The 26,937-nt window shown below is 39.5% G+C and overlaps 1 protein-coding gene across 4 annotated transcripts in view; it reads left to right on the plus strand.

Annotated features, from left to right (window-relative positions):
* Positions 1-26,937, plus strand: part of LOC129727606 (armadillo segment polarity protein) — a 59,760-nt gene that overhangs the window by 9,486 nt on the left and 23,337 nt on the right. Inside the window, exon 1 of one of the 4 annotated variants that reach the window (XM_055685605.1) lies at positions 1,806-2,288. The exons of the other annotated variants lie outside the window; for them this stretch is intronic. Within the exon in view, the coding sequence (XP_055541580.1) occupies positions 2,261-2,288 (28 nt within the window). The 5' untranslated portion in view covers positions 1,806-2,260. Of the gene's footprint in view, positions 1-1,805; positions 2,289-26,937 lie in introns of those variants that run through there. 4 annotated transcript variants of the gene reach the window in all.

The raw sequence follows: 26,937 nt of genomic DNA on the forward strand, positions 1-26,937 counted from the left end.
AAAAAAACATCGTTAATTTTGCATTCCGAGTGAAGGGAAACCGAAATCCGGGCAAAAAAATACCGCGTAAATTCCGGAATCCGCGTAAATTCCGGATTCCGTATAAAAAAAACCTCGTAAATTCCGGAATCCGCGTAAAAAAACCTGCGTAAAAAAAACCGCGTAAAAAAAACGCGTAAAAAGCGACCTTAGTGTACAAATAGCAAAAACTGTGGAATACAGTAGGCGAAAAATAATTGAGCAGAGAAGTAAATATTCCGAAGAACATGCAATTATCGACACAGATATGAACAAATAGAAAAATTCTGCAGCAGTTGGAATGAATATATATGGAATCATATAAAAGGAGACACCCAAAAACACATACTCTAAAGCCGGTTTTTACTTATATTTCATCATTATCATTTTTGTGACGATTCCGTAACTTATGAGCTTTTTTGCGTGGATTCCCCAGAAAGATTTTTATTTCTGTTTTTCCAATCGATTATTTAGCGTGCCGGGTGAATTTCCACAATAAAACTCCCGAATATTCCCTGATTTCATCTAAGCTTCTATTTTTATCTTAATTCACAAGTAGAATTAATTCTGCTAATATTTGTTTGCTATAATTTTACCAACTGTTTTCGGGATTCACGCAGGTTTTTCACGGTTTTTTTCTTGCACGAAGAGCTAGTCCAGTGTATACCTAAAGTCTATTTATTAAAATCAAGAAAGTTTGACAAATGAATAGATAAAAAAATGAACCAAAGGAGGCCATGAATAGTTGTATCAGGCAAAATGAATATAATTAAAATATTCTTAACACAAAAAAACAGTTAACTCAACATTGAAAACAAAACAGAAAAAAATTTACATAAACATCAATACAACTTGAAAAAAAAAAAGATCAATGCTGCTTTGAAAATCATAAAAATCATGGCAAAATTTCAATCTACAAAAAGTATAAAAAAAACACAAAAAAATGAAGCTTAGGCGACTGTTTCGAAGAACATGTAACAAATTGAACAATAAATGAATAGATCGGTGGTTCCCATTTTTTTTGGCTCCGTGGTCCCTTTTGCTAAACAAAAAGAGTTCCGCGGCCCTCTTTACACAGAGAGCTTCGCGAAACTCAAACGAGTGGAATCTTGAGCAGCTTCGACAGAGTTTTGTACTGTTCACAGCAAAAAAACAGAAATTAGAATTGTTTCGTTAGAATAATACATAAATTTAAACAAGGATTTCTTAGATAATGATGCCAGTTATTTTAAACAAATTTTTGATTTTGGAAAAAAATTATATATGATTTAAAATATTATTTAAATTAAAAAAAAAAAAGAAACATGCAACCACTTTAAACCTAGGAGCCGAACAAGATGTAAATTATATTCATCAAATTTCACCATAACTGGCAACATTGATTGCACCATTTCGAAAGACTTATCTGGCAGCAGGAAAAAAAAAACATCGCCATCAGCAAGCTTCTTACGTGTTAACGTATGCAGATGTATGTATATACGGGTTGATTCGTTTCCACAGGGCGGCGGCAATGGTTCTGTAATAAAGTAAGAGGAAAAGGATTTTTTCGCTTCTTCACCGCTGCTGCTGCTACCGGTCTCCAACAGAGGCTGCTGGTTGCTTTCCGATGATTCCTGCACACTTCCCAAGCACAAAAGTTGTGCCCCTCGGGTAGCGGTTGGGGGTGGAACCCTACCAGAGCCACCATGTCGTCGTCATTACAGCGAGGCGACAGAAAGAGACGGATAACCGAAGGAGTAGAGTCCATAACCAACGGCGAGGCCACCCAACACACCAAACCCAGCCAGCCAGTCAGCAATCCCGGGCACCGCACGCGCGTCGTATAAATTAAATCAGCGCTGGGGAGGAATTGTTTATTGAACTTTTATCGCTCGATAAGCGCAGGACCCGGGTCATATTTCGGTTGCCGAAAGAAAACAGGAGAAAAAAAAGCTAGACTAAAACTTTCGAAGTGCATATTATTACGAGAAGTTTTAAGTAAAACTTTATCCGACAATACGTGTAAAAGTTTTGGAAATAAAACAAACAATGCGTTAATCAAGTGCCGTCAATCCACCCTTCGAGTGTGGGGGTCGTAAAGTGTGAATCAAATTTCCCGGCGAGTGTTACGCGTTGTTGGTGGATGTGGTTCAGGAATAACTTTCGCCAAACAGTCTGACTGACGATTGTCGACGACTGCGGCGGTAGCAGCAGCAGAGCCTCACTTGGATAGAATTCGGGTCATGAACAGACCGGCAACGGAATGGAGTTTTTACAGTATCTAGGCGACAGTAAGATGATGGTTTTATTTGTTCTCTCCGTGTACCAGTACCAGTATTAATTTGGTTGTAGCGGTAATGAAAAGCCGCTTAAAGAAGGATCGTTTTGCAAACGTGGAGTACTCATTGATAATTCATCTGTTTTTGTGAGCGTGGTTTCGGTGGAATATAATGAACAAATGGATTTCGTTTTTTTTTGAGAGTGAATTGAGCTGAAGTGGTGTGAAGTGACGAAAAAGTTTGTTTCCGTAAACTAAAAAGCAGTTGGTCATAGGAAGAACAATTATACTTATGATTTCTTCGCATTTTGATAATCTTTTTGCTTCAAAAGTGTATACTTGATTGTAGAATCACTTTGACTAGTATCCTTGCGAACTGCAAAAGTTTTCCCGTTGTGTTTTCTCAACATTTTGTCACTTTAACCCTCTAGTGCCCAGTGCCGCCTTTAGACGGTCTTTATTTTTTTCTTCACATAACATTTATTTGACACGGCACAAATACAATTTAATGTTTAACGGCGCCAATTATATCTGATGACTTAAAAACTAAAGCAAATTTTTTATCCTCGCTGCCGACTACGAGCTGAAATTAAGTCTAACTTAAAACTAGCATGGGATTTCCAATCAGTGTTTTGTTGTTCAATGGTCGTCTGATAATCGTCGAATGGCATGTATGGATTCGTTCTGCTGAGCCACGATGTCGTGAGTTGGGACAGAGGCTCGTAGTCCTTGGGTCCTGGTTCTATTGTGCGGGGTCTGGTTGCTGGTTTTGTGCTTAAGGTTCAAACGTGTTCTTGTCGTTTTGTTGGGTGTAGACGGAGGGGAACGGGACTAGACTGGGGCGTGGATGGATTTCAGGAAAACGTATATAAGGGACATGTAGGATAGGTCACGGCTCGCCAAGACATCACGAACAGGAACAGCCGGCTGTCTACCCTCGGCCTGCAGGGAAGCTATTAATTTAGACCTGGCGTCACGGTGTACAGGGCATGACCAAACCACATGCTCTATGTCGTGATAACCTTCACCACAGGCACAGATACCACTTTCCCCGAGCCCAACACGACGGAGGAGCGCGTCAAATCTATAGTGATTGGACATAAGCCGGGACATCACGCAAATGAAATCCCGACCTACATCCAACCCCTTGAACCACGGGTTCGTCGATACTTTGGGGATTATGGAATGTAACCACCTTCCCAATTCCCCTCTGGTCCAAGCATTTTGCCAACTGATGATCGTATTCTGACGTACAAGTGCGAAAAATTCATTAAAGGCAATTGGTCTTTCATAAATATCACCGTTTGTTGCGCCCACCTTAGCCAAAGAGTCCGCTTTCTCATTACCCGGTATCGAGCAGTGAGAAGGGACCCACGCTAAGGTAATCTGAGTAGATTTTTCGGATAAAGCACTCAGATGTTCCCGTATTTTCCCCAGGAAATACGGAGAGTGCTTAACATCTTTCATCGATCGGAGAGCCTCAATGGAACTGAGACTGTCCGTAAAGATGAAATAATGGTCCGTGGGCATTTTTTCGATAATCCCTAGGGTGTACTGAATTGCAGCTAATTCTGCGACGTAAACAGAAGCAGGCTTATCGAGCTTATGGGAGACGGTTAAATTGTTATTGAAGATACCGAAGCCAGTGGACCCATCAAGAAGTGATCCGTCAGTGTAGTACATATTGTCGCAGTTGATGTTTCGATATTTATTGGAAAAAATTTTAGGGATCTGCTGCACGCGTAAATGATCCGGGATTCCACGAGTTTCTTCTATCATGGATGTATCGAAAAACACAGTAGAATCAGAAGTATTTGATAAGTCGACACGATTTGGAATATTCGAAGAAGGGTTAATATTTTGGGACATGTGATTGAAATACAATGTCATAAAACGGGTTTGAGAATTAAGTTCGATTAACCTTTCAAAATTTTCAATCACGGGACGGTTCAAGACCTCACATTTGATTAGAATACGAGAAGACAGGCTCCAGAAGCGGTTTTTCAATGGTAGTACTCCAGCTAAAACCTCCAAACTCATCGTATGGGTCGACTGCATGCAACCTAAGGCGATACGCAAACAACGATATTGTATTCGCTCCAGTTTGATCAAATGTGTGTTTGCTGCGGAGCGGAAGCAGAAACACCCGTATTCAATAACAGACAATATCGTTGTTTGGTAAAGCCTTATAAGGTCTCCTGGATGGGCTCCCCACCATTGTCCGGTTATTGTACGAAGAAAATTCACTCTTTGTTGACATTTTTTCATCAGATACCTCACGTGACAACCCCAGGTGCCTTTAGAGTCGAACCAGACACCAAGATATTTGTGTACCAAAACCTGAGAAATCGTTTTACCCATTAATTGTGTTTGAAGCTGAGCAGGTTTATGCTTCCTAGAAAAAACTACTATCTCAGTCTTCTCCGGAGAGAATTCGATACCTAGCTGTAAAGCCCAAGCAGACAAATTGTCCAAGGTATCTTGCAATGGTCCTTGCAAATCGGCAGCTTTGGCTCCTGTAACGGAGATTACACTGTCGTCTGCAAGTTGTCTTATCGTGCATGAATTTGCCAGACATTCGTCGATGTCATTTACATAAAAGTTGTAAAGAAGGGGGCTTAAACATGAGCCCTGGGGAAGACCCATGTAGCTAATGCGAAAAGTTGCCAAATCGCCATGCGTAAAATGCATGTGCTTTTCGGACAACAAGTTGTGCAAAAAATTGTTCAAAATTGGAGAAAATCCTTGTCGGTGAAGTTTACCCGAAAGAATGTCAATAGAAACGGAATCAAAAGCCCCCTTAATGTCCAAGAACGCAGACGCCATTTGTTCTTTACGAGCATACGCCAGCTGAATATCTGTTGAAAGCAACGCAAGACAATCATTCGTCCCTTTGGCACGGCGGAAGCCAAATTGAGTTTCTGATAGTAGACCATTTGATTCGACCCAGTGGTCTAAACGACGGAGTATCATTTTTTCCATCAATTTCCGGATACAGGATAGCATTGCAATCGGCCTATAAGAGTTGTGATTAGAAGCTGGTTTCCCTGGTTTTTGGATGGCGATCACCTTCACTTGCCTCCAATCCTGCGGTACAATGTTTTGCTCCAGGAACTTATTGAACAAGTTCAACAAGCGCCTCTTGGCATTGCCGGGTAGATTCTTCAACAAGTTGAATTTGATTCTATCTAAACCAGGCGCGTTATTGTTACAGGACATGAGGGCAACTGAAAGTTCTGCCATCGTAAAAGGTGATTCTATCGCGTCGTGGCCCGGAGACGCATCGCGAACAATATTTTGCTCAGGAACAGAGTCCGGACATACTTTCCTGGCAAAATCAAATATCCACCTACTTGAAGACTCCTCGCTTTCGTTGACCGTTACGCGATTCCGCATTCTTCGGGCTGTGTTCCAAAGAGTGCTCATCGATGTCTCCCTCGACGTCTCGTTCACGAACCGACGCCAATATCCACGTTTCTTTGCTTTAGCCAAGCTTTTAAGCTTGGTATCAAGCTCCGAATACCGTAAATAGTCGCCAGGTATACCTCCCGTCTGGTAGGCCTTAAACGCGTCGGATCTTTGCGTGTAGACATCGGAGCACTCTTGGTCCCACCACGGAGTGGGAGGCCGTTCTTTGATCGTTACGCCGGGATATTTCTTCGTTTGGGCTTGCAACGCGGCGTCGAGAATCAAGCCCGCGAGGAGGTTGTATTCTTCAAGTGGTGAATGATGTTGAATCGACTCGACCGCTTTTGAAATCATTTCCTCGTATAACTTCCAATCGACATTTCGTGTGAGGTCATACGGAATGTCAATTGGTCGCATGCGAGTTGACCCGTTAGTAATTGAAATAAGAATAGGCAGATGGTCGCTACCGTGAGGATCGAGGATTACCTTCCATGTGCAATCCAACCGTAGCGACGTCGAACATAAGGATAGATCCAAAGCGCTTGGGCGCGCTGGAGGTTTCGGGATACGTGTCATTTCACCGTTGTTTAAAATAGTCATGTCGAAGTCATCGCAAAGGTTATAGATTAAAGAGGAGCGGTTATCATTGTATGGGGAACCCCAAGCCACGCCATGAGAGTTGAAGTCTCCCAAAATCAAACGTGGCGAGGGAAGAAGTTCTATTAAATCAAAGAGCAGCCGTTGCCCAACCTGTGCTCTGGGGGGAATATATATTGAGGCAATACAAAGCTCTTTACCTTGTATTGTCATTTGACATGCGACAACTTCGATGCCTGGAATCGAGGGGAGGTTAATACGATAGAAAGAATAGCACTTTTTAATCCCTAAAAGTACTCCTCCATATGGGGTGTCTCGATCAAGGCGAATAATATTAAAATCATGGAAGTTGAGATCAATATTTGAAGTAAGCCAAGTTTCACAAAGGGAAAATGCATCGCATTTGTTTTTATTTATCAAAACTTTAAACGAATCAATTTTTGGTAAAATACTTCTACAATTCCACTGTAAGACAGAGATAGAATCCTTCATATACGCAGTTGAATTAGGCATCGAAGGATACAATCGCTGCAAGGAGAGGCCATTGGGCAGTCAACTGCTTCAAAAATGATCTAACTGTTGGGAGGAATGCTGTAAGAAAAATTTTAATTGGATCGGGTACATTGAAAGTTTCAAAAATCCAGTCCACAATGTCAGAAAATTTCACTAATCCAGAGTTTGTTTCATCAACTGGGAGTGTAAAAGGAGCAACTGGGGTTTTAGATGTTCCTGGCAGTGCTGGGAACTCCTTCTGGGACTTTAAATTTGCCAGCCCAGGAGGAGTTTGCTTCGGTTTTTCCGCAGCACTGTTTGGTTTGTTTGTAACCTTCATTTCACTTTGAGAAATCTTAGGACCTTTTCTGGGAAGTTTAGGAGAGGAAACACTTTTCCTCTTTCTAGACTCCCCAGGATTGGCGTAAGATGCTCCCGCTGGTGAATCGTCAGAATCGGTTTCCTCAGAGGGCAACAGATCGAAGGGGTTCGAAGTAACGGGAGAAGTGGTAACGGTCTTCTTCAGCATGTCAGCGTAGGAACGCTTTGAACGCTCTTTGAGAGACCGTTTTATTTTATCCCTGCGCTGCATGTACACCGCACATGTCGAGAGCTCATGCAGATTTTCTCCGCAGTGAATACACTTTTCAGCGTTAACACTGCAAGAATCTTCCGCATGAGACTCCCCACACTTGCCACAACGTGCCTTATTGCAGCAGTAGGCGGCTGTATGGCCTAACTGCTTGCAATTCAGGCAGTTCATGACGCGGGGCACGTAGAGCCTCACAGGGAGACGAACCCGGTGGATCGAGACGTGGCTTGGTAGTGCAGACCCGGCGAACGTAACTCGAAACGAGTCTGACGGAGTGTATACTGTTTTGCCACCGATGATCGATGCTGACCGCAATTGCTTGCAGTCGAGCACCTTTACTTCGGGACACGTTTTGTTCTTAAAGCACCCTTTGGCACTTTGCAGTATACACTCGACGGACAGACTCGAATCGGTTATGACACCGTCGATCTCCACGTCTCGTGCGGGTATGTAAACGCGATACTCGCGTGTGAAGAGCTCAGAGCAAGCTATATCGTTGGCCTCTTTCAGGTTACCGACCACGACACGGAGCTTGTTAGGCCGGACCTTGGAAATTTCGGTCACGCCCTTGTACTCCTTCGTCAGGTCTTTAGAAATCTGCAAGAGGTTCAACTTTTTCGATTTCGGTCCTGCCTTTGGCCGAAAATAAACAGTATAGCTGCCCTGGGCTCCGTCTGGGTAAAGCCTGGGGCGAGGGGGGACTGAAGAATGAACAGGGGAGGGGGTAACAGAAGGGTCAGGGTCAGAGGGGTTCGGGGATGGTGGCGCGGGAGGCGAGGGATCTACATCCATCGCGCTATGTTTAGCGCACTAGCGCTGACAAGAACACGTACCTTTTTATTTCTCCCTTCCAGTAAGGTTGGTTGTCCGATCGTTCGAAGTAGCAGCCGTTACAGCCAGCAGCACCAATACAGCAGCACCAAACAGCCACCAGCAGCGAGCCAGGTGTGAGATCACTCCACACAGCGATACGACTCGCTGACACTGATGGCTTCTTCTTTTTCCTCGTTTGTGTCTCGTCCACTGCTGTAGCACAATCCAGCCAGCAGCCAAATCGGCTTACGCACCAGCTGGCAGTCACGATGCGAAACAGTTGCACAAAGGAACGACCTTGAACCCGGATTTATTTCACTCGACCAGGCAAACAATGCCAACACTTGTTCACACGTCTTTTGTTTTATACTCTATCGGACCGATCACCAAACACGTCCAGTACTGATGCGTGTTCGGCACAGAATGATTTAGACGGTCTTTAGTTGAACCTCTACAAAGCTTCAATCAATACTTAAAAAATATTTATGAAGATTCATAGTGATTTTTTCGAAGTCCGTCTAAAAATTAACTCGGGCACTAGAGGGTTAATGTTTTTGGGAGTGTTCGCATATTTTTCTATATAATCATTAACGCTATGATTTCGCAGTTATGACAAATGAAATTTTTGATTTTGATCACCAAAAAAAAATTTCTGGGCAAATTTTTTGAGAATTTAAATGTCGCATCTTTCAACGTATGACGTGGCATTCGCAAGGTACGCCCCTCTTGTGAACTAGTGTTCCTATTCCTTTTTCCTAGTTCACATTATTTATGACCTAAGTACATAATGACAGAAAAAAAAACTTCTAAGAGTCATGAAAAGCCCAAAATAAAGCAAAAAATGATTTCAAATTGAGCCCTCGAATATCAAAAATGCATTCAAAGGCCTGGGAATGCCAAAAATGAAACTTTTCTCAAATTGATTTCAAGATGGCAAAAAAGATAAGGAAAATAGTGAAAACAGTTCAAGTCAAGCTCAGAATTGCAAACAAACATGCTTGAAAAACCTTCAATAAAAAGGGTTCCATGTGAAGCTTAGGATGGTGAAAAAATACGCTCTCAAAGGCTAGAACTGACAAAGACAAAATTAAACTATAGTTGAGGTCAGAATGGCAATAAAAACTAAGGTCAAAAAATCAAAATGATCGTACGATGAAAATGGAAGGGTACAACCAAACAAACGATTTTAACTTCACGAACCAATTTCATTTTTTGTCTTATGTTTACGTTTTAGGTTAAGTAAAGCGGGCAATGTATGTAGTTTTACGAGGATGCGAAAAATAAACCTGGTAATGAAATGGTGTGACCTAAACATAGAAAAAATTTTCCTCCTCCTCATCCAAACGATAAACTTAAAAGTTTTTAAGTTTGGTTCGAAATAGAAGAAAAACCAACACTAAAAATACCAAATTGAGCACAGAACATCGAGAAAACGCTGCTAAAAATATATATCATCGACTCCTACCTTTTGTTTCCATACGACACTAGAAGAATTTGATTGTCTCCCTTCCAATCCGCGACACGATACCAATTACAACATACAAACAAGTGGTTTTGGGGTTGTGACGTAAATATTTATCAACGAGCCCTTTTTTATGGTATTTCACAAATGGCGGGTCGTTTTCAGCAGAAGCATGTCAAAATTTACGTAAACTACCATCATCATGCATCATTGTTTTTGGAGTTCTATGTCATCAATGTCAACAAACAAGGCCCTTCAAATCATCTTGTCAACACGAAAGACGATTCATTTTTCGTACATTCGTGCTACATATGGGACAGGGCTTTTAAGAGACTTGGTCTGTATTTCAAATTTAGTCTCTGAAATGTCTCTTTTTCCACCGAAAGTTTTCTAAAGTTTCTTTTTTCTCATAAAATGGTCTCTTTTTCACCTAAAAGTCTCTTGTTCCAATTCCCGTTAAAATTATCATTTGGATTTTCAAATGCGTTTCTGATAAATTAAACATTCAAACATTTTGGGAATACAGTAGTTATCATGCTACAAAAGTTATACGTTTATATTTCCGTTTTTTACAATTTAAAAGCCCTTCAGAAATCAATAAATATTTTTCGCTTCTTAATATGAGTTTCTTCTACATGATTTTTTATGGTTTTGTTTTTAATTCCATTTTACTCTCCTTTCTCAGTTATTTGATCTATGAAGTTCCTATTTTCTCAGTCACTACCAGTTTTGAAAAAATAAGTAATCTCTGTGTTTTGCGAAAATGGTAAAATGACTTAACTTGAAAAAAAGGTGGTGCCTCATACAGTATGGGTCTGAAATAAATATCGCGAACAAAAAGCAAGCAAGCGTGAGTGTTTAGCCGCTTGCTTTTTGGGTATAGTGTTCAAGATCTGTTTCATGAAAATAACAATGCTTGCCGGGTTTGTTTTACTCTCCGTACATTCCTCCAGGATTTTCAAGGAAAGTTAATTGATTCCCCGACTGGTTTCATATACACCTAAATTTGACTAGAACCATATGCTTTTTCAATGGTTAGCACACATTGGTTTCGCAGTAAAAAAAATCGATTCAATGTAAATAATTTTTCTGCATCACCAGAACGATTTTTCAGTTTCTGCCGCGACCTACGGCAAGAGTCAAGTGACAAATTGGGTGACACCCGTTAACAACGAGAGCTAGTATGTCACAATCACAACCCCCTAGAGACCTTTTGATTGGGTGCGGTTTTGTAATTATAGCAAATTGAATGTATGTTGACCTCTGAGCAGGTCCGGATTAGAGGAATGCCAATGGGGCAAATGCTCTGGGCCTCCCGTCAGTGGAGGCCTTTTTTGCTCGTGACCTTTCAGCGGAGTTAAGGCGTAGCACAATTTTTCGTCGAAATATTTTGAACAAAAAGGGCCCCACGAAAAAATCTGCCCGGGCCCCCCAATCCTGCCCTGCCTCTGAGTTTTTTTTTTTTTTTGAAGTAGAATACTTCTCTCAGGAAGTTCGGCTACATAGGGATGTGAAATGAAAATCTAAAACCGAAAAAAGTGAAAAATATGTTCAATTTCAAATGCTAATAAATCGGTTAGTATTCGATGGATTTCCTTCGTTCTTGCAGCAATAGATTGGAAAATCTTCTAAGATTCTTCCCAAAATAAGATAATTGTAATTTTATTTTTTTTTTTTTTTTAAGGGGGGATTTGTTAGTAGCTTAAGTATTTATGATAAATATTAGTAAATAATGAGTATGTGTGTCCAATCACAAATGGTGACTTCTCAACACTGTTAGAAATTTGAAATTTTAATTGTTAGGATTTGTTTGCTTTCGCAATAAGGACTTATCATTCGTAGGGATTTAAACCTACTTGTCAGAAAAGGGGAAGTAAACTTACAACTAACTTAATTGCTAACTTATTGGCTATAAAGAGAGCTTATCGTAGCAATTGAGGATTGCAACGATTTTTGTCGAAAATTGTTAATAATTTTATTTGACATAGCTTCTAATGGTTCAACACCAGTAAGTCTATGTAATTCGAGTGTACCAAACCAAGGAGGACGCTTCAAAATCATTTTCAGAATTTTATTCTGAATCCTTTGGAGCGTTTTCTTCCTTGTTGAACAGCAACTTGACCAGATCGGTACAGCATAAAGCATTGCTGGTCTAAAAATTTGTTTGTAAATCAAAAGTTTGTTCTTTAAACAAAGTTTAGAATTCCTGTTAATGAGAGGATATAAACATCTCGTATATTTGATGCACTTGGCTTGTATACTCTCAATGTGCTCTTTGAAAATAAGTTTTTTATCATAAATTAGTCCCAAGTACTTAACCTTGTCGGACCAACTTAAAATAACCCCATTCATCTTGACAACGTGATTATTGTTTGGCTTGAGGAAAGACGCCCTAGGCTTATGCGGAAAAATTATCATTTGAGTTTTAGAAGCATTGGGAGAGATTTTCCACTTTTGCAAGTAGGAAGAAAAAATATCTAAACTTTTCTGCAATCGACTGCATATGACACGAAGGCTTTTTCCTTTTACGGAAATGCTTGTGTCATCGCAGAACAATGACTTTGTGCATCCTGGAGGCAAATCAGGAAGATCTGAAGTGAATATGTTGTACAGGACTGGCCCCATGACTGAACCTTGAGGTACACCTGCTCTGACAGGAAATCTATCAGATTTTGAATTCTGATAGACAACCTGCAGAGTTCGATCAGTAAGATAATTTTTTAAAATTTTGATAAGGAAAATCGGAAAATTAAAAGTTTGCAATTTCGCAATCAAACCTTTATGCCAAACACTGTCGAATGCTTTTTCTATGTCTAAAAGAGCAGCTCCAGTGGAATAACCTTCAGATTTGTTAGCTCGTATCATATTAGTAACTCTGAGCAATTGATGAGTAGTGGAATGCCCATGGCGAAATCCAAACTGTTCATTTGCAAAAATTGAATTTTCGTTGATGTGTGACATCATTCTGTTAAGAATAATTCTCTCAAACAGTTTACTTATTGAAGAAAGCAAACTGATTGGTCGGTAACTTGAAACTTCAGCTGGATTCTTATCCGGCTTTAAAATTGGAGTAATTTTTGCATTTTTCCATAATTTGGGAAAATATGCAATTTTGAAGCAGCAATTGAAAATTTTCACTAAAAATTCCATTGTGCTCTCAGGGAGATGTTTGATTAGTATATTAAAGATTCCATCGTCACCAGGTGCTTTCATATTTTTGAAATTTTTAATAATTGATTTAATCTCATTCAAGTTAGTTTCAATTATTTCTGCAGGTAAAAAATTCTGGGAAGAAATTAAATCAAATTGACGTGTGACTTCATTTTCAATTGGACTCACAAAATTCAAATTTGAGTTATGAACACTCTCAAACTGCTGAGCAAGTCTTTGAGCCTTTTGTTCATTGGATACAAGAAAACGTTCACCATCTTTTAAAACTGGAATAGGCTTTGAAGGTTTCTTAAGAATCTTCGACAGCTTCCAAAATGGTTTTGAATATGGTTTCAATTTTTCAACTTTAGTCTCAAAATTTTGATTTCTCAGAAGAGTAAATCTATGTTTAATCTCTTTCTGTAAATCTTTATAAATAGTTTTAAAAACAGGGTCACGAGAACGTTGATATTGACGTCTGCGGACATTTTTCAAACGAATTAGAAGTTGAAGATTTTCGTCAATTATTGATGAATCAAATTTCACTTGAGCCTTTGGAACAGAATAATTCCTGGCATCAACAATTGCACATTTTAATGCTTCCAAAGCGGAATCAATATTCACTTCGTTTTGCAAATCAAGCTCATTATTGAAATTTCTCTCAATATGAGTTTTGTATCTTTCCCAATTAGCCTTGTTATAATTAAAAACAGAGCTCATAGGGTTTAAAACTGATTCATGTGATAAAGAAAAAGTTATTGGAAGATGGTCAGAATCAAAGTCAGCATGTGTGATCAAATCACTACACACATGACTTTGATCTGTTAGCACCAAATCAATTGTTGAAGGGTTTCTTACAGAAGAAAAGCATGTAGGACTATTCGGAGACAAAATAGAATAGTATCCTGAAGAACAATCATTGAATAAAATTTTTCCATTGGAATTACTTTGAGAATTATTCCATGAACGATGTTTAGCGTTAAAATTGCCGATTATGAAAAATTTCGAACGATTTCTGGTGAGTTTTTGTAAATCACCTTTAAAATAATTTTTGAGCTCGCGTGTGCATTGAAATGGTAAATATGCTGCGGCAATGAATAAAATACCAAGTTCAGTTTGAACTTCAATTCCCAAAGTTTCAATAACTTTCGTCTCAAGATGGGGAAGAGCACGATGTTTGATTCGGCGATGAATAACAATTGCAACTCCACCGCCGGAACCCTGAATCCTATCATATCTATGAACCACGTAATTGGGATCATATTTTAATTTTATGTTAGGTTTCAAAAATGTTTCAGTAATAATTGCAATATGCACATTATTTACTGTTAAAAAATTGAAAAGCTCATTCTCATTGGCCTTCAATGAGCGAGCATTCCAATTTAATATTTTAATTGTTTTATTTAAAATCATTGCTAAATTTTAAATTAGAAACAATTTTAATAGTAAAATTTGTGCCTATTTGAATGGCTTCAAACATTGATTTTGCCTGCAACATGGCGTTCATAAGATCGAACATTGCCTGTTGCAAAAAAGAAAGTTTACCTGCCGTAATAGGCCCCAGGCAGTTGACATTAGAAAAAATATTTTCGGTAGCAATATTAGCTGGAGTGATAGGTGTACAATTATTTTCTAGCGTGTTTTGCTTACCCATATTAACGGTCATTTTCGAACTACCAACACTAGGCGGTATAATGTTCGAACTACCTGTAACCTGTGCATAAGTTAAACGGGTATGCAAAGGAGTAGGTAAACTATGCGTCACTGGTACGCTTGGAGAATTTTGTTTTGAAGTTGGTTTTAATTGAGAAATTGAATTTTGTTTACCTTGCCTTGCCTTAACAATTGCTAACCGGACTGGGCATTGATAAAAATTTGACATATGGTTGCCGTTACAATTCGCACAGCGAAAATTTTTACTCTCTTTCACAGGACATGTGTCCTTTTTGTGAGAAGAGTCTCCACAATTAAGACATTTTTGGTCCATGTTACAGAATTTGGAACCATGGCCATAACGTTGGCAAGTACGGCATTGGGTGATATGCTTTTCACCTCCGCCATACTTCCTATAAATTTCCCACTTTACACGCACATTATACAAAGCATGTGCTTTTTCAAAAAATTTTAAGTTGTTAACCTCATTGCGGTTAAAATGAATTAAATAATTAACAAGGGAAATTCCAGTTCTCTGACTGTTTTCGCCTCGTGATTTTTGTTTCATTAGAATTACTTGGGTAGGGGCTATGCCAAGTAATTCTGTTAAAGTAAGTTTGATCTCATCAACGGTTTGATCGTTGGTGAGACCTTTCAAGACAACCTTGAACGGCTTGGCGTTCTTGGTGTCATATGTAAAAAATTTGTACATCTTGTCAGTTAAATACTGGACAAGACGATCACGACCCTTTACTGAGTCGGCTAATAAGCGGCATTCACCTCTACGGCCAATTTGATAGGTAACTTTAACGTCAGAAACAAACGTTGAAAGTTCCTTTTTGAATATATTAAATTCAGAAGAAATAGTTACCACAATAGGTGGAACTTTCTCCTTTTTTAAAGATTTTATATTTTGTATAGTTTCATTATTAACAACTTCCATTTCACCAGCTTCTTGCTCAGGCAAAATATCAAAAGGATTGTCACTACAGACACTCGAAGTGTCAGAAAGAGATGCCTCTCTTTTCCTCCCCGCAGCGATGCGAGGTTCCTTTTTCCGTCCAGCCATTTCAGGTGATACGAAAAAAGTTAAAACAAATGTTAAATTCAAAAGTAGGAAGTCTTGAGAAAGACTGATGGGAAATAACTTTCAGGTAGTCTTTAAAAGACACACTGACAAAACACAAACTTTGAAGCTATAGGCAGTCAAAGACCAGTCCACAAGCAACCGAAAAAACGTCTGACCTGTAGGACAGTTCAAGACGCACTCCTTTGTAATTTTATTATTCACACTATTGTACTATTGAAAATAGTCAAACCTTGTCAAAACGAAAAATTTGACCTCTGATTGGTCGTTAAATGCTTGCTTCCTAAAAGCACGGTCGACAGGATCATATACCTTGCAATTGGAAACATGCTATTTGGCCTATATAAGAGCCTGTTTCAGCCGGAGCCGCTCATAATAGTTCTAGACAGCGACAACAGCAGTCGTCCTTTCTTAGCAGCAGCACTAGCCCTGTGGTTGGTCACCACGTCTCAGCAGCAGCGCGGTTTTTCTCAGCGTGTGTCGCCAGACAGCCATTATTCCCCCCGTGTTGGGGCAGCATGAAGATTGCCATCAGGAAATCCAATTTTGGAAATCAAAATGCCTTTTTCAAGGCGAATAAACAAGTCATTGAAAGTTAATCATTTTTGTCAACGAAAGCAAGCATTCTGTGTTGCATCCTAGCAATTTAAATTTGTCGCACCCGTCTAATTTACTGAATGTGAAATAGCTTCCACAGTGCATGTTGTCCGTGTATCTTGATTCCCCCCATGTTAGGGCAGCTCAAAGGTTGTAATTAGCAACCGATTTTGAACCGTAAAATGCTTTTTTTCAAGGCAAATAAAAAAATAATTGAAGGATTTTAATTTTCTGGCATCAACACAAGCAGACATTCTGTGCGGGATGCAATCAAATTCTGTTGTAGTTGTCTAATTTTTACTTTTACTTTATTTAGTAAACCCCCCACTGTAGTGGCAGCGCAAAGGCTGCGATCAGCATAACCAACTTTGAATAACAAACTGCCCTGTTAGACCGCATTCACAAAGATAGTTAGTTCGACTATGCAGAGCTAATATGAAGTCGATTCAATCAATCAGCATAAACAGAATTTCGTCGTCTCCCAGTTGCCAAGTTGCAACATGATGCAACACGCAACAGCGAGCAAACGAAATCGCTTGACGTTACGAACCGCAATAAGATACGGGTTAAAACCGTTGCGTGTGTGAGAGCACCATCGGTGTTTATTCGCTGGATACAAAAATCAAATGCGAATTGTGGATTAATTTGTCTGAAGAACATTAGGGAATGGAACAACTGAACTGATAGGGCATGGCCTATTACGTAGCACCCTTCGGCTATAAAAGAGTGTTTCTGAAAAAACTAGCTACATTCATTAGTCGAAAGGTGAGCTGGTGAGGTGAGCAGCAGTAGCAGATATCAGCACTCAGCGGTAACATAATATATCAGCGGGTTGCGCCTGTGGCTGCCTTCAAATTAAACAAATCACTTGCCCTGTGGTTGGTCCCCATGTCTCAGGCCTCTGCCTGAGAACGAACGCCAACGCGAGCGATCGGGCGAGATTTTTGCCGTACATCAGTCGGCACTTCCTCTAATGGAAAAGTTGGATCATTTTGTTCAGAAGAATATTACTGTCGGTAATATTACAGAGCTGTGATTGCATTATATCCGATATGGAATTGAACAATTGTTCTTTTGAGGACAAATAAAACACTTAATTTGAAGAGTTAATAGTTTTGGGTACCAGTAGCAGTATGGTAACAGCCTCAGTGGTAGGTGCAGCCGGTACTTCCATGAGGCGGATGTTATAAGGAAGTAAAAGGAAGCGGCATGGCGAAACAGTTCGGGTGTGCTTAGACGCGCGTCATTTTTCGTTTTTGATATTATTCCCCACATGAAACGAAGCGCTTTCGTACGATAGCGGCGGTATTATCGGTAGATGCATTTTCCAACACTTACGCCACTAAAGCCGTGTCTAATTTTCAATGTGAAAACACCTTTCTATTGTGTTGGCCGTGCACATTAGGCCTCTGCCAGGCTAAACGCGAAAAGCGGCGTGAACCGTTTCGCCCGGTCGTAGGTTAATGAGCAGCCGTAAGTAGAGCTGTGTAAAAGTATTCTACTTCAACCTCGCGGTCGTGGCTTTGCACACAACCCTCCTGTGATTTTTTTTTTCAAGAGATAGAGAATAATATTTTGTTAAAAATGAAGAAAGGTTAAGCCTCGCAAATAGCAATAGATTTTCAAATTTTGATCTGAAACAAGTCATGTTATTCGTTCTGGAGCGAATCTTGGTATGAAATACTCTACAGAAAGCACTTGTTTTACACTTTTCACAGTATGCCACCCCACTTTAGTAAGACGTAGTCCTACGTCAAAAATTAACAGACGTAGTCCTACGTCAAAAACGCCTAGTCAGGGAATGTTACGAATGAAAAAGCTCCACAATTGGGTCCTAAAGTTTTACACGGTTTTCTGATTTTTATATATCAGCTGAAAGAGTGCAATTTTCTGAGCAAAACGTGATTTTTAAAAAATGTTTATCGTTTTCCTTCGATTCCTAAATGAATAAAAAACTGCTCGAAATGCCTCTTCCATATACTGTACATGAGCGAAATGTCTTTAGAGACCTTTCGAGCAGTTTTTTATTCTTCATTTAAAAATCGAAGGAAAACGATAAACATTTTTTTTTTAAATCACGTTGTGCTCAGAAAACGTGGCTTTTTCAAATGATATATAAAAACTGGTATAGCTTCAGGACCCAATTAAACTGGTAATAACATAAAACGTCTCTAATGTTGAAAAAAGTCCGAAAATAAAATAATTCTAAATTAAGCTCAACAAAGTGAAAAACGTAAGAGCCAGAATGATGAAATAATCCTAAGATTTAGATTCAGATTAGCCAAGAAAGGTAGTAAGCTAGTAAGTCAACAGACTGTTACAATAACAAAAAACGCTCCTTAAGATCAGGAAAGGTACAGAAGAATAACAAATTAAAGAGGTCCAGGGCAAAGTGTAGAAAAAGCCAGGAAAGGTAAAAAACGCGACAAATATATCAAATTCTGTTTAGAATAACAAAAAAAACTACAATGAGATTGCCACGTACAAAATTGGTTCGCAAAATTCGAGTTTTCATCCGATTGCCATCAAATTTTCAGGGATTGAAAAATAACTATTAAACTTCATTCTACAATTTTACTCGTATTTTATTTACAGCCCATACACAAATGCCCGCACCTTGGCCTTAACCCCGGCCATAAGATTGTGTACAACCTGTGAATTAATCGTTTTTTGCATGTAAACCCATACTTTCTTCAGTTCCTCGACTGTCTTCACTACCTTAGGTTGTTTAAGAAGGTGCTGCTTCATAATCGCCCAGTACTTTTCGATGGGGCGGAGCTCCGGAGTGTTGGGAGGGTTGAACATTTTCGGCACGAAGTTGACCTTATTGTCCGCATACCACTTCAGCACGTCCTTGGAGTAGTGGCATGAGGCCAAATCCGGCCAGAAGATTGTTGGGACGTTGTGGGCCTTCAGGAGAGGAAGCAGCCGCTTCTGGAGGCACTCTTTCCGTTCTTCTCCCGTTCCCTCTTATCCGTTCTTCGTGTCCTAGGTCACGAAAGGTGCACTCCGCTTCCCGCACGTGCAGATGGCTTGCCAAATCAGGAATTTCTTCGCAAATTTGGACATCTTCTGAGTGCGGACATGCTCCGGAACGCTGAACTTATCCTTGGCCGTTAAAAACAGGTTGCCGGGGATCTGTTTGGAGTCGGCCTTCACATATGTTTCGTCGTCCATGATGCAGCATTCAGCTTTCGTCAGCATGTTGAGGTACAACTTCCTGGCACGGGTTTTGGCGGACTTGTTCTGCTTCTCGTCACGATTAGGGGCCTTTTGTACCTTTAAGGGCTATTCTCACTGCTTCCGTTCCGGGACCGGGCCGTGTCCGGGACTTTTCATGCATTCACACTGCGCCGTGCTTGAACCGTGCCTGCGCTGCGCTCTGGCTGAGAAATGTTGATGTGTGTATGTGGAAGAACGTCTTCCTCTTTTTTTTCATACCGCAGCTTACTCCGCGCGAAATATGTCACTACAACATACACGCATCTACCCGAGTGCCTTCCGTGCACTCTCCGACCGACACAAAGTATCGTCGGCAACGATATTTTTTCTCTCGCACGGCGGCAGCACGACGGCAACTCAGCGCTGCCCCGGTCTGGACACGGCGTGTCGGTGTGAATGCGTTCGTAAGAACGCATGCAATCAATCTCAAACAAGCCCGGACGACACACGGAACAGCCACGGCCCGGTCCCGGCGCGGTCCTGGAACGGAAGTAGTGGGAATAGCCCTTTAACGTTCGAAGCCCAGCCTTAGTTTTGGCCTTCTGGACAAAACTTCGGCTTAGGTGCAGCTTATAAGCCACATCCCGAACGGAGGCGTTCGGGTTTCGGTTGAAGGCCCCAACTACGCGGTTGTGATTTTTGGTGTTGTACGGAATACTTTTTCCTCCACTTCTGGGCTTCTGATCGGTGGTCAATCGTTCCTCGAACCGCTTAATCACTCGCGACACCGTGGAATTCGCGATTCTCAACGTTTTAGCGATGGAACGATGCGAGAGATCCTTGTTCTCGTGATGAATGCGCAAGATTTTATCACGCACGAGCTGTTCTTTCGACTCCATTCCCGCGAGTTTTGATCTTAGGACTTTAAAACTTGCAGGATGTAAATAATGCACTATGAACTAAATCCACCAAAGTTCTCATTAAATTCTACCCAACGGTTAAAAAATTAGAGCAATTTCATGGTGTGGCAATTTCATTGTGGACACCCTTTAAAAGAACAAAAAATATTCAAAAATTCAATTCACAACCATTTGTTTTTTTTTTCAATTTAAAAAATAATTGAAATCTACCAAATTTAGTACAAAACAGTTGAAGAGGTTGTTTATAAGACACGACCGCAAAGGTAATGTAGAATTTCGATAGGCTGTCTTATGTCAACAGGGGTCTAAACTTCGAGCTCGTATACAACTACCCAGCGTAAACTGTGTATCTTCCATTACTCGTCATTAGAGATAAATATTGTTTACGGCTGGGTATTTGTATACGAGCTCGATGTGAATATCCCTATTGTATTTTTTGCTATAGAATTGGGAACTGATTGGCAACCTTGGAAGAAACATTGATTGGTTTGAAGAGAAGCGTTGATTTTGAATTGCCATTCACCAGTGACACGAGATACCGCAAGCAAGCAAAAAAGACGTAGTGATCATACACACACGCTCGCGGAACACTCACAGCTATTATCAGTGGCCAAATGGCTAAAGGCAAACAAAACGCGACAGATCCGGACAAAATTATTTACATGTTCAGTAATGCTGTGCAGTCCGTCGGTTGGTCCGTCTGCTGTGGAACGCTGCGATCGAATGAGTCGTCTGTTAACCCTTGTTAGCTACGTGTCGAGTCAGTTGCCAGTAAGAGACAACCGTGTCCTTAATGCAGTAATCGGCTATACAAATGAAGACTAAATTTCTGCATGCTAGCTTTTATACGTGACCACTGAATCTAGGGCCAGTGAAATCACAAAAACAATTCGCCTAAAAAGTCGAATCATGTGTATACTTTAGCGTCGGCTGTGTTGTGAAAGAAGGCCTTGTTTCAGCTCTGATTGGTCGAAGCATGCTTTCAACAAGGTTTCACATTTTTCAATAGTACTATTATAGTAGTAATAGACATATAAGCATTCGAAAGTGGATAAATTTCATGACGCTCTTGGTTTTTTCCGGTTTTCCGATTTTTTCCCCTAATGTTGCCGTGAAATGTAATTCTATATCGACAAGAGAAAAAACGCCTCTAAAGGACGGAAATTATATTTTTCAACACTTTCGAATGCTCAACAGTTTAGACTCAAATGTGCATACAAATTTGCGAACTTCTCAAAATTTAGATTGTTATATTCTAGGTGTTCGTGTGATTAACATTTGGCTCGAACTTTGATCATTTTCCAGGTTTACTGGGTAATAAACTATTTAAAATTAAATTGTTACTAATTATCAAATCACTGAAAACTACATTACCCCCGGAAAACCATAGAATACTAGTTCGAAATGTCTTTTGATTACTTTAGATGTTGGAGAAAACTTTTACCCACATTCCCAGATTTCTTATTTTTCCGATATTTTTCCAACTGCTCCGTTCACATTGTCGTTGAGGACACATGTTTTCTAGCAGTTCAAGTGTGTTCCGTAGAGTATCAACCTAAGAATACCCTCCGAAGCTTATGTTTTTATACTTTCCGTTAGCGGACTAGGCCATTTTCAATCCTTTTGATTTGAAAATTTCGATTTGAAAAATTAAGTACAAAGACTCGATAAATTCAAATTACTCGAGCTTAATCGATTTCAACGATTAATTAGCCTTTCATGTGTTTACTAAAAACATCAAAAAGTATGCCATTACACTGAAGTCATAATTAATCTTTATTATTGAAAATGTGCCCCATTGGATGATTTTAATCCTACAAATAAAAAAAAAACGTTAATACATAACCAAACGGCCGAGTAACTATATGCCATTGGGACCGAAAATGATTTGCCGTGTGATTTATTAGCTCTACATCAAACCTGATTTTAAATTGTGTATACTCATTCAAAATTGGTACCATTCCAAGCTCCGGAGATCGCTCGTTAGCTCAATATTCGCCCATTATCGATCGATCATCCCCCGTCCTCGGTGGCGGCGCTGGTTGTGTGTGTGTGTGTCTGCTCCCCACCGTGTTCGTGTGCGCGGGCGTATATTTCGCGTTGATGTTTCCAGATCCTTCGCAGTTTCCCGCCAACCAATATCTCATAATCGAAAGCGGGCCTCCATCCAGTCGGCAAAGCCCATTCCACTCGCACTTTTCAGCCAGTTGATGGTGTTCTCGACTCGTCGTTGCGCGTCCTGTTTTCCTTTGATCTTTTTTCCACTCCACAATCTCTGGTGCGCAACGGAACCCTGAACCCCCACTTCTATACAGATCCGAAGAAGGTTCGCTCGGAGCGTTTCGTTTCAGCGTTTCCGACTTTTCATGAGGACCATGTTTTGCAATTTTACAGTTTCCAGCATCAGCTGGTGGAAACTTTTGCCGGGGTGAGGAGGGGTAACGGGCACGAGGCGGAATTTTCATTTCATTACAATATGTCCAAAACGCGATGGCGCAGCAGACCGACCGACCGGTCTTCAATCTCACCGGGGCGTAGAATTCAGTTGCCATTGGAGACCGGCATTCTCCGGTGGACATTTGTGGAAACTGGAAAATGAAATGAGCAGCCAACAGCAGCGGCGAAGGTGAAACGACGTGTCCTTGTGATAACAGAGCAAATTTCGTTAGCCTTTGTTTTGATGTCGGCGGCGGTTTCTTTCTGGAGTTGACGACAGGCGTTAGTGTTAAGGGCAACAATTTCCAACGGCGCGCCCACGACGGGAAACGTTGCTGTCAAATATGGGTGGAAGGAAGAGTGTCGCCTTTTTTCGCTTTTTTGTTCCCTGAATTATAAGCGGAAATGTCTTAAGATTTTGTGAACAGCCCGGGAAGAACCAATAACGCTAAGTGTTAATTTTATAACCGGTTGATAGACGGAGTGTCTGAAAGTGATGATAGCTGATAGATTTTTGTCTCCTCAATTTGAGTTTTTCTGCAAATGGTTAAGATAATTTAATTAGAATCTCCTCTTGTGCGTCTTGATATTCATATGAAAAATAACATGGATTGGTGAAAAACAAGTTCAGGCATATTGCAACGTTAAATTTCAACAAAATTGAACGTCAATTAGTATACCCGCGAAGCGAAGAATTATGTCACTAGCGTTAAACTTTGAAAAACCTCCAAGGCGAGATTCGGTTAGAAGACAATAAGTCGCTTTTTGTTGCTTATGATCCAAGTACAGTGTTTATTTTAATTATAAGCATTTTTCGCCATCCTTAGTTTAATTTAGATTAAATTTTGATTCATATTCTGGCCTATAGAAGTGTTTTTATGACTGTTTCATTTCGAGCTCAACATAGGATTAAACTATTCCCAACTATTTTTGGCCTCAAAGGAGGAGCATTTTTAAAACATTCGGAAAAAAAAATTGAAAATACTTTTTGGCCCATCAAGGCGTTTTTTCGTCGTTTTGAGTTCGAAATAACACTTTTTCTCGCTTTTTTACATTTCATCTGGTCTGTAGGCGTGTTTGTAACATTCAGAGCCATATTTCTGTTTTCTGCCATTATGAATTGGTAACTTTTGAAACTTTCCTTATCGGCCTTTCTGACTTTTAAAAGTGTGATTTTACTTTTCTGAGCTCAATATAAAATCATTTCTTGGCTTTAACGTGCTCTTCAGATTTAACGTGCCGACACCGTGGTTATAGTGAGAAGCTTCAAGCTTCTCAAAATAATTAACTGCAGTTTTCAAACATTTTGTGTTGATGAAAGATAATTTTAATAAAAAAAAAACAGCCTTTTTTACGCTAACTGCGGTTGTTAAAACACTTCAGTTAGCTCACACAATATTCGAACGTCGATTGATTTACCTTTGTGAAGATGGTAAAAAAATATTCCACGCGCATCCCAAAAAACCAATGCCAGGTACATGACAGCTTTTTAGAAAGCGGTTATCTATTTGACTGTGTTTTTGCATTTCAGGTGTTGAGTGAGGAACCTATGTTTCGTCGATACTTTGCTAATCGACTCACTAGAAACAACCAAAATGAGAAAACCCGGTACCAACCTTGTGCATAAATTTGCTCATACCGAAATTTAGCGTCAATATGAGATTCACAGCACTTTTTGATGCTTTTGAAGTCTACTATTTCACGCACGAACATTCCATATTATTTTATGGATTTATTCCATCAAATCTAGTGTTCTCTGCTGTTCATTGGGATAATTCTTTTGTCTTTCTCAGGCCTTAAAAGCTGTGTCTGCATTATTCTGATACTCGTGATTATTTTCTTTTGTAAGTAATTATCGCCATTCTGAGGTTAACTTCATGGCTTTTATGGCCTTTAGAAGTATTTTAGAAAAAAATTTGAGGTCAAATTGTGATTATGTGTTGAGCAGTTCTGGCCTTTCTCTCAAATAAAAAGGAAATGAACCTACATTGATTTCAAAACGAAAAAAAAATGCTTCTGACAGAGTGTACGTGCGCTCAATTTGGGATTATGGATTCTGTTTCTTCCTGGCTTTCAGAAAAATTTTACAACAATGTACACGCAATTTACCCTCTACCATTTTCCGTTTCGATCTTTTCTTATCCTTTTCACTATTTTAATCTTCACTTTCTTTATTTTATTTTATTTAACTTTCGAAATCATTATGACATTCGAATTTGTCTTTCGGAGCTCGATTTGCAATTAATTTTTGGGATTTTTTTGCACTTTTATAAAAGTGGGCTATTTGGAGCTCATTATAAAATAATTTTTCTCATATTCTTTTACGGCCTTTTGAAATGTTTTTCTCCATTCTGATCTATTGTGGCCTTCAAAATCGTATTTTCGCTATTTTAATATCAATTAGATATCATTTTGTGGTCTTTTCTGACTTTAAACGTTTTTTTTTTTGGTTTTTTTCTGGTGTTTAAAAATGTTTTCAGTCGCTCTGAGCTCAATTGGAGATAATTTTCTGTTCTTCTGTTTTGTTCTCATTATATTTTTTTTGGCCTTGAACCTTCAAAACATTTTTTGCAATTTTGAAATAAATTTGATTTTTTTTATGTTTTCTTTTCAATTTTTATTTCAATGTTAACCTCGCTGACCTTGAAAAATGTTTTTTTTTTGCCATTCTGATGTAAATTTAGAAGCACTTCTTCGTCTTTTTTGCCGAGGAGTATTTTCTCTGGTTTAACAGCCCCCTTGGTTAATTTATAAAGAAGTAAAAAATGTTCGTGCATTATACATACTAAGGCTGCGTTCAATTTCGATAAGTTTCGTTTAATTTCGAGAAACTCGAAATTCGCGAAATTTCGCACAGCCTTAGAATATACTGATTGAATTCGTTGACTTTCTGGTCTGCAGGCCATGATGTTGATCCCTGTTTTTTAATCCAAGATGGCAACTTACGGTTTCTGGGAGCTGTATGAAACTGTGAAAAACGTTCGTGAAAAAAAAAATCCGAGTTGATGATTAGAAATTGGAGCCGTGTCCGACATTTTTGAATTTTAGATGGCGACTTCCGGTTTACGGAATCCGACGAAAATGGGATATACGCTGCCAAAAGTTAATCTCCTAAGGAACATGATTTTCGACGGTATATTTTAATTATATATGGTAAAAAGCTTTGTAAAATCCTAAAAACTGTTCAACAACCTTTTGATATTGATAATTCAGGAATCAGAATGACCAGGAATCGATGTCCGATGGAATTCGAAATTCAAAGTGACTATTTTCGGTGTCAGGAAATCCGTGAATATTACTCATATGTTTTCCAATATGGTCTTCTTGAAACGGGATGTTATTCATAGACCGATGTATGATGATGTTTGAAAAGCTGAGAAAATTGTGGAAAATGCTCCTCAATATTGGTACTTTCGTATGTAACATGACACCAAAAAACAGCAAATTGACGTCTTTTGACGCCATTTTGCATTCCGGTTCACGAGTTCTGCCTTGTTAGGCCAGTATCGTACCTTAAGTCCATCTAGAAGATTCAAGACCAGCTAGAAGGTCTGCCAAGCTATGTAAAACTTGAAAATGTTTAAACACATTTCAATATTGGTACTTTTAGAACAGGGACTATGCCCATTGAAACCGCCAGGCTTCAATGAGATGGCGACTTCCAGTTTTTGGACAGCTAATTACCCTCAAATATCGGTATTTCCTTAAGTAAAGGGACACATGGTGCGTGCAGACATATTTGATACACCGTTTGAACCAAGTATTCGAAAAAAAATTTTTATTTTGGGATGAATGGATATTTCCGGTTTTCACCGTTGTTTTTATCGCTCAGTATAGGCTATTTGGCTATTAAATATTTTAGGAACATCTAAAGTGGGTGATTACCAGCGATTGTTGAATTTTCGTGAAAATATTTCTAGAGAAGCACTTTGAAACCTATAATAAACTTTGATCGTTTTGACCACGATTTGATATAATAATAATTTGAGAGCGGGGAGTCAAAAATACTTGAAAAACTTATTCTCATCTTCTTGTAATCCGATTTAAAATTAAAGACTCAAGAGTAACAAAGAATATCAATTTTCGAGCCCAACACATCAAGCCTTAGTAACTTCTAACCCACTATAACAGCAGGAGCTAACATTAAATCCCGAGCAAGATCGGGTACTCAGCTAGTTTTGAAATAATTGTAAATTATTTTTTTGCATTTTCTGACCCTTAGAAGATTTTTTTTTGACGTTCTGTGCTCAACGTGGGATCATTCCATTTGTCGGTTTTCTCAGTCCTATTTCG

The sequence above is a fragment of the Wyeomyia smithii genome, chromosome 1, assembly GCF_029784165.1.
Source record: "Wyeomyia smithii strain HCP4-BCI-WySm-NY-G18 chromosome 1, ASM2978416v1, whole genome shotgun sequence".
NCBI classification, from domain to species: domain Eukaryota; kingdom Metazoa; phylum Arthropoda; class Insecta; order Diptera; family Culicidae; genus Wyeomyia; species Wyeomyia smithii.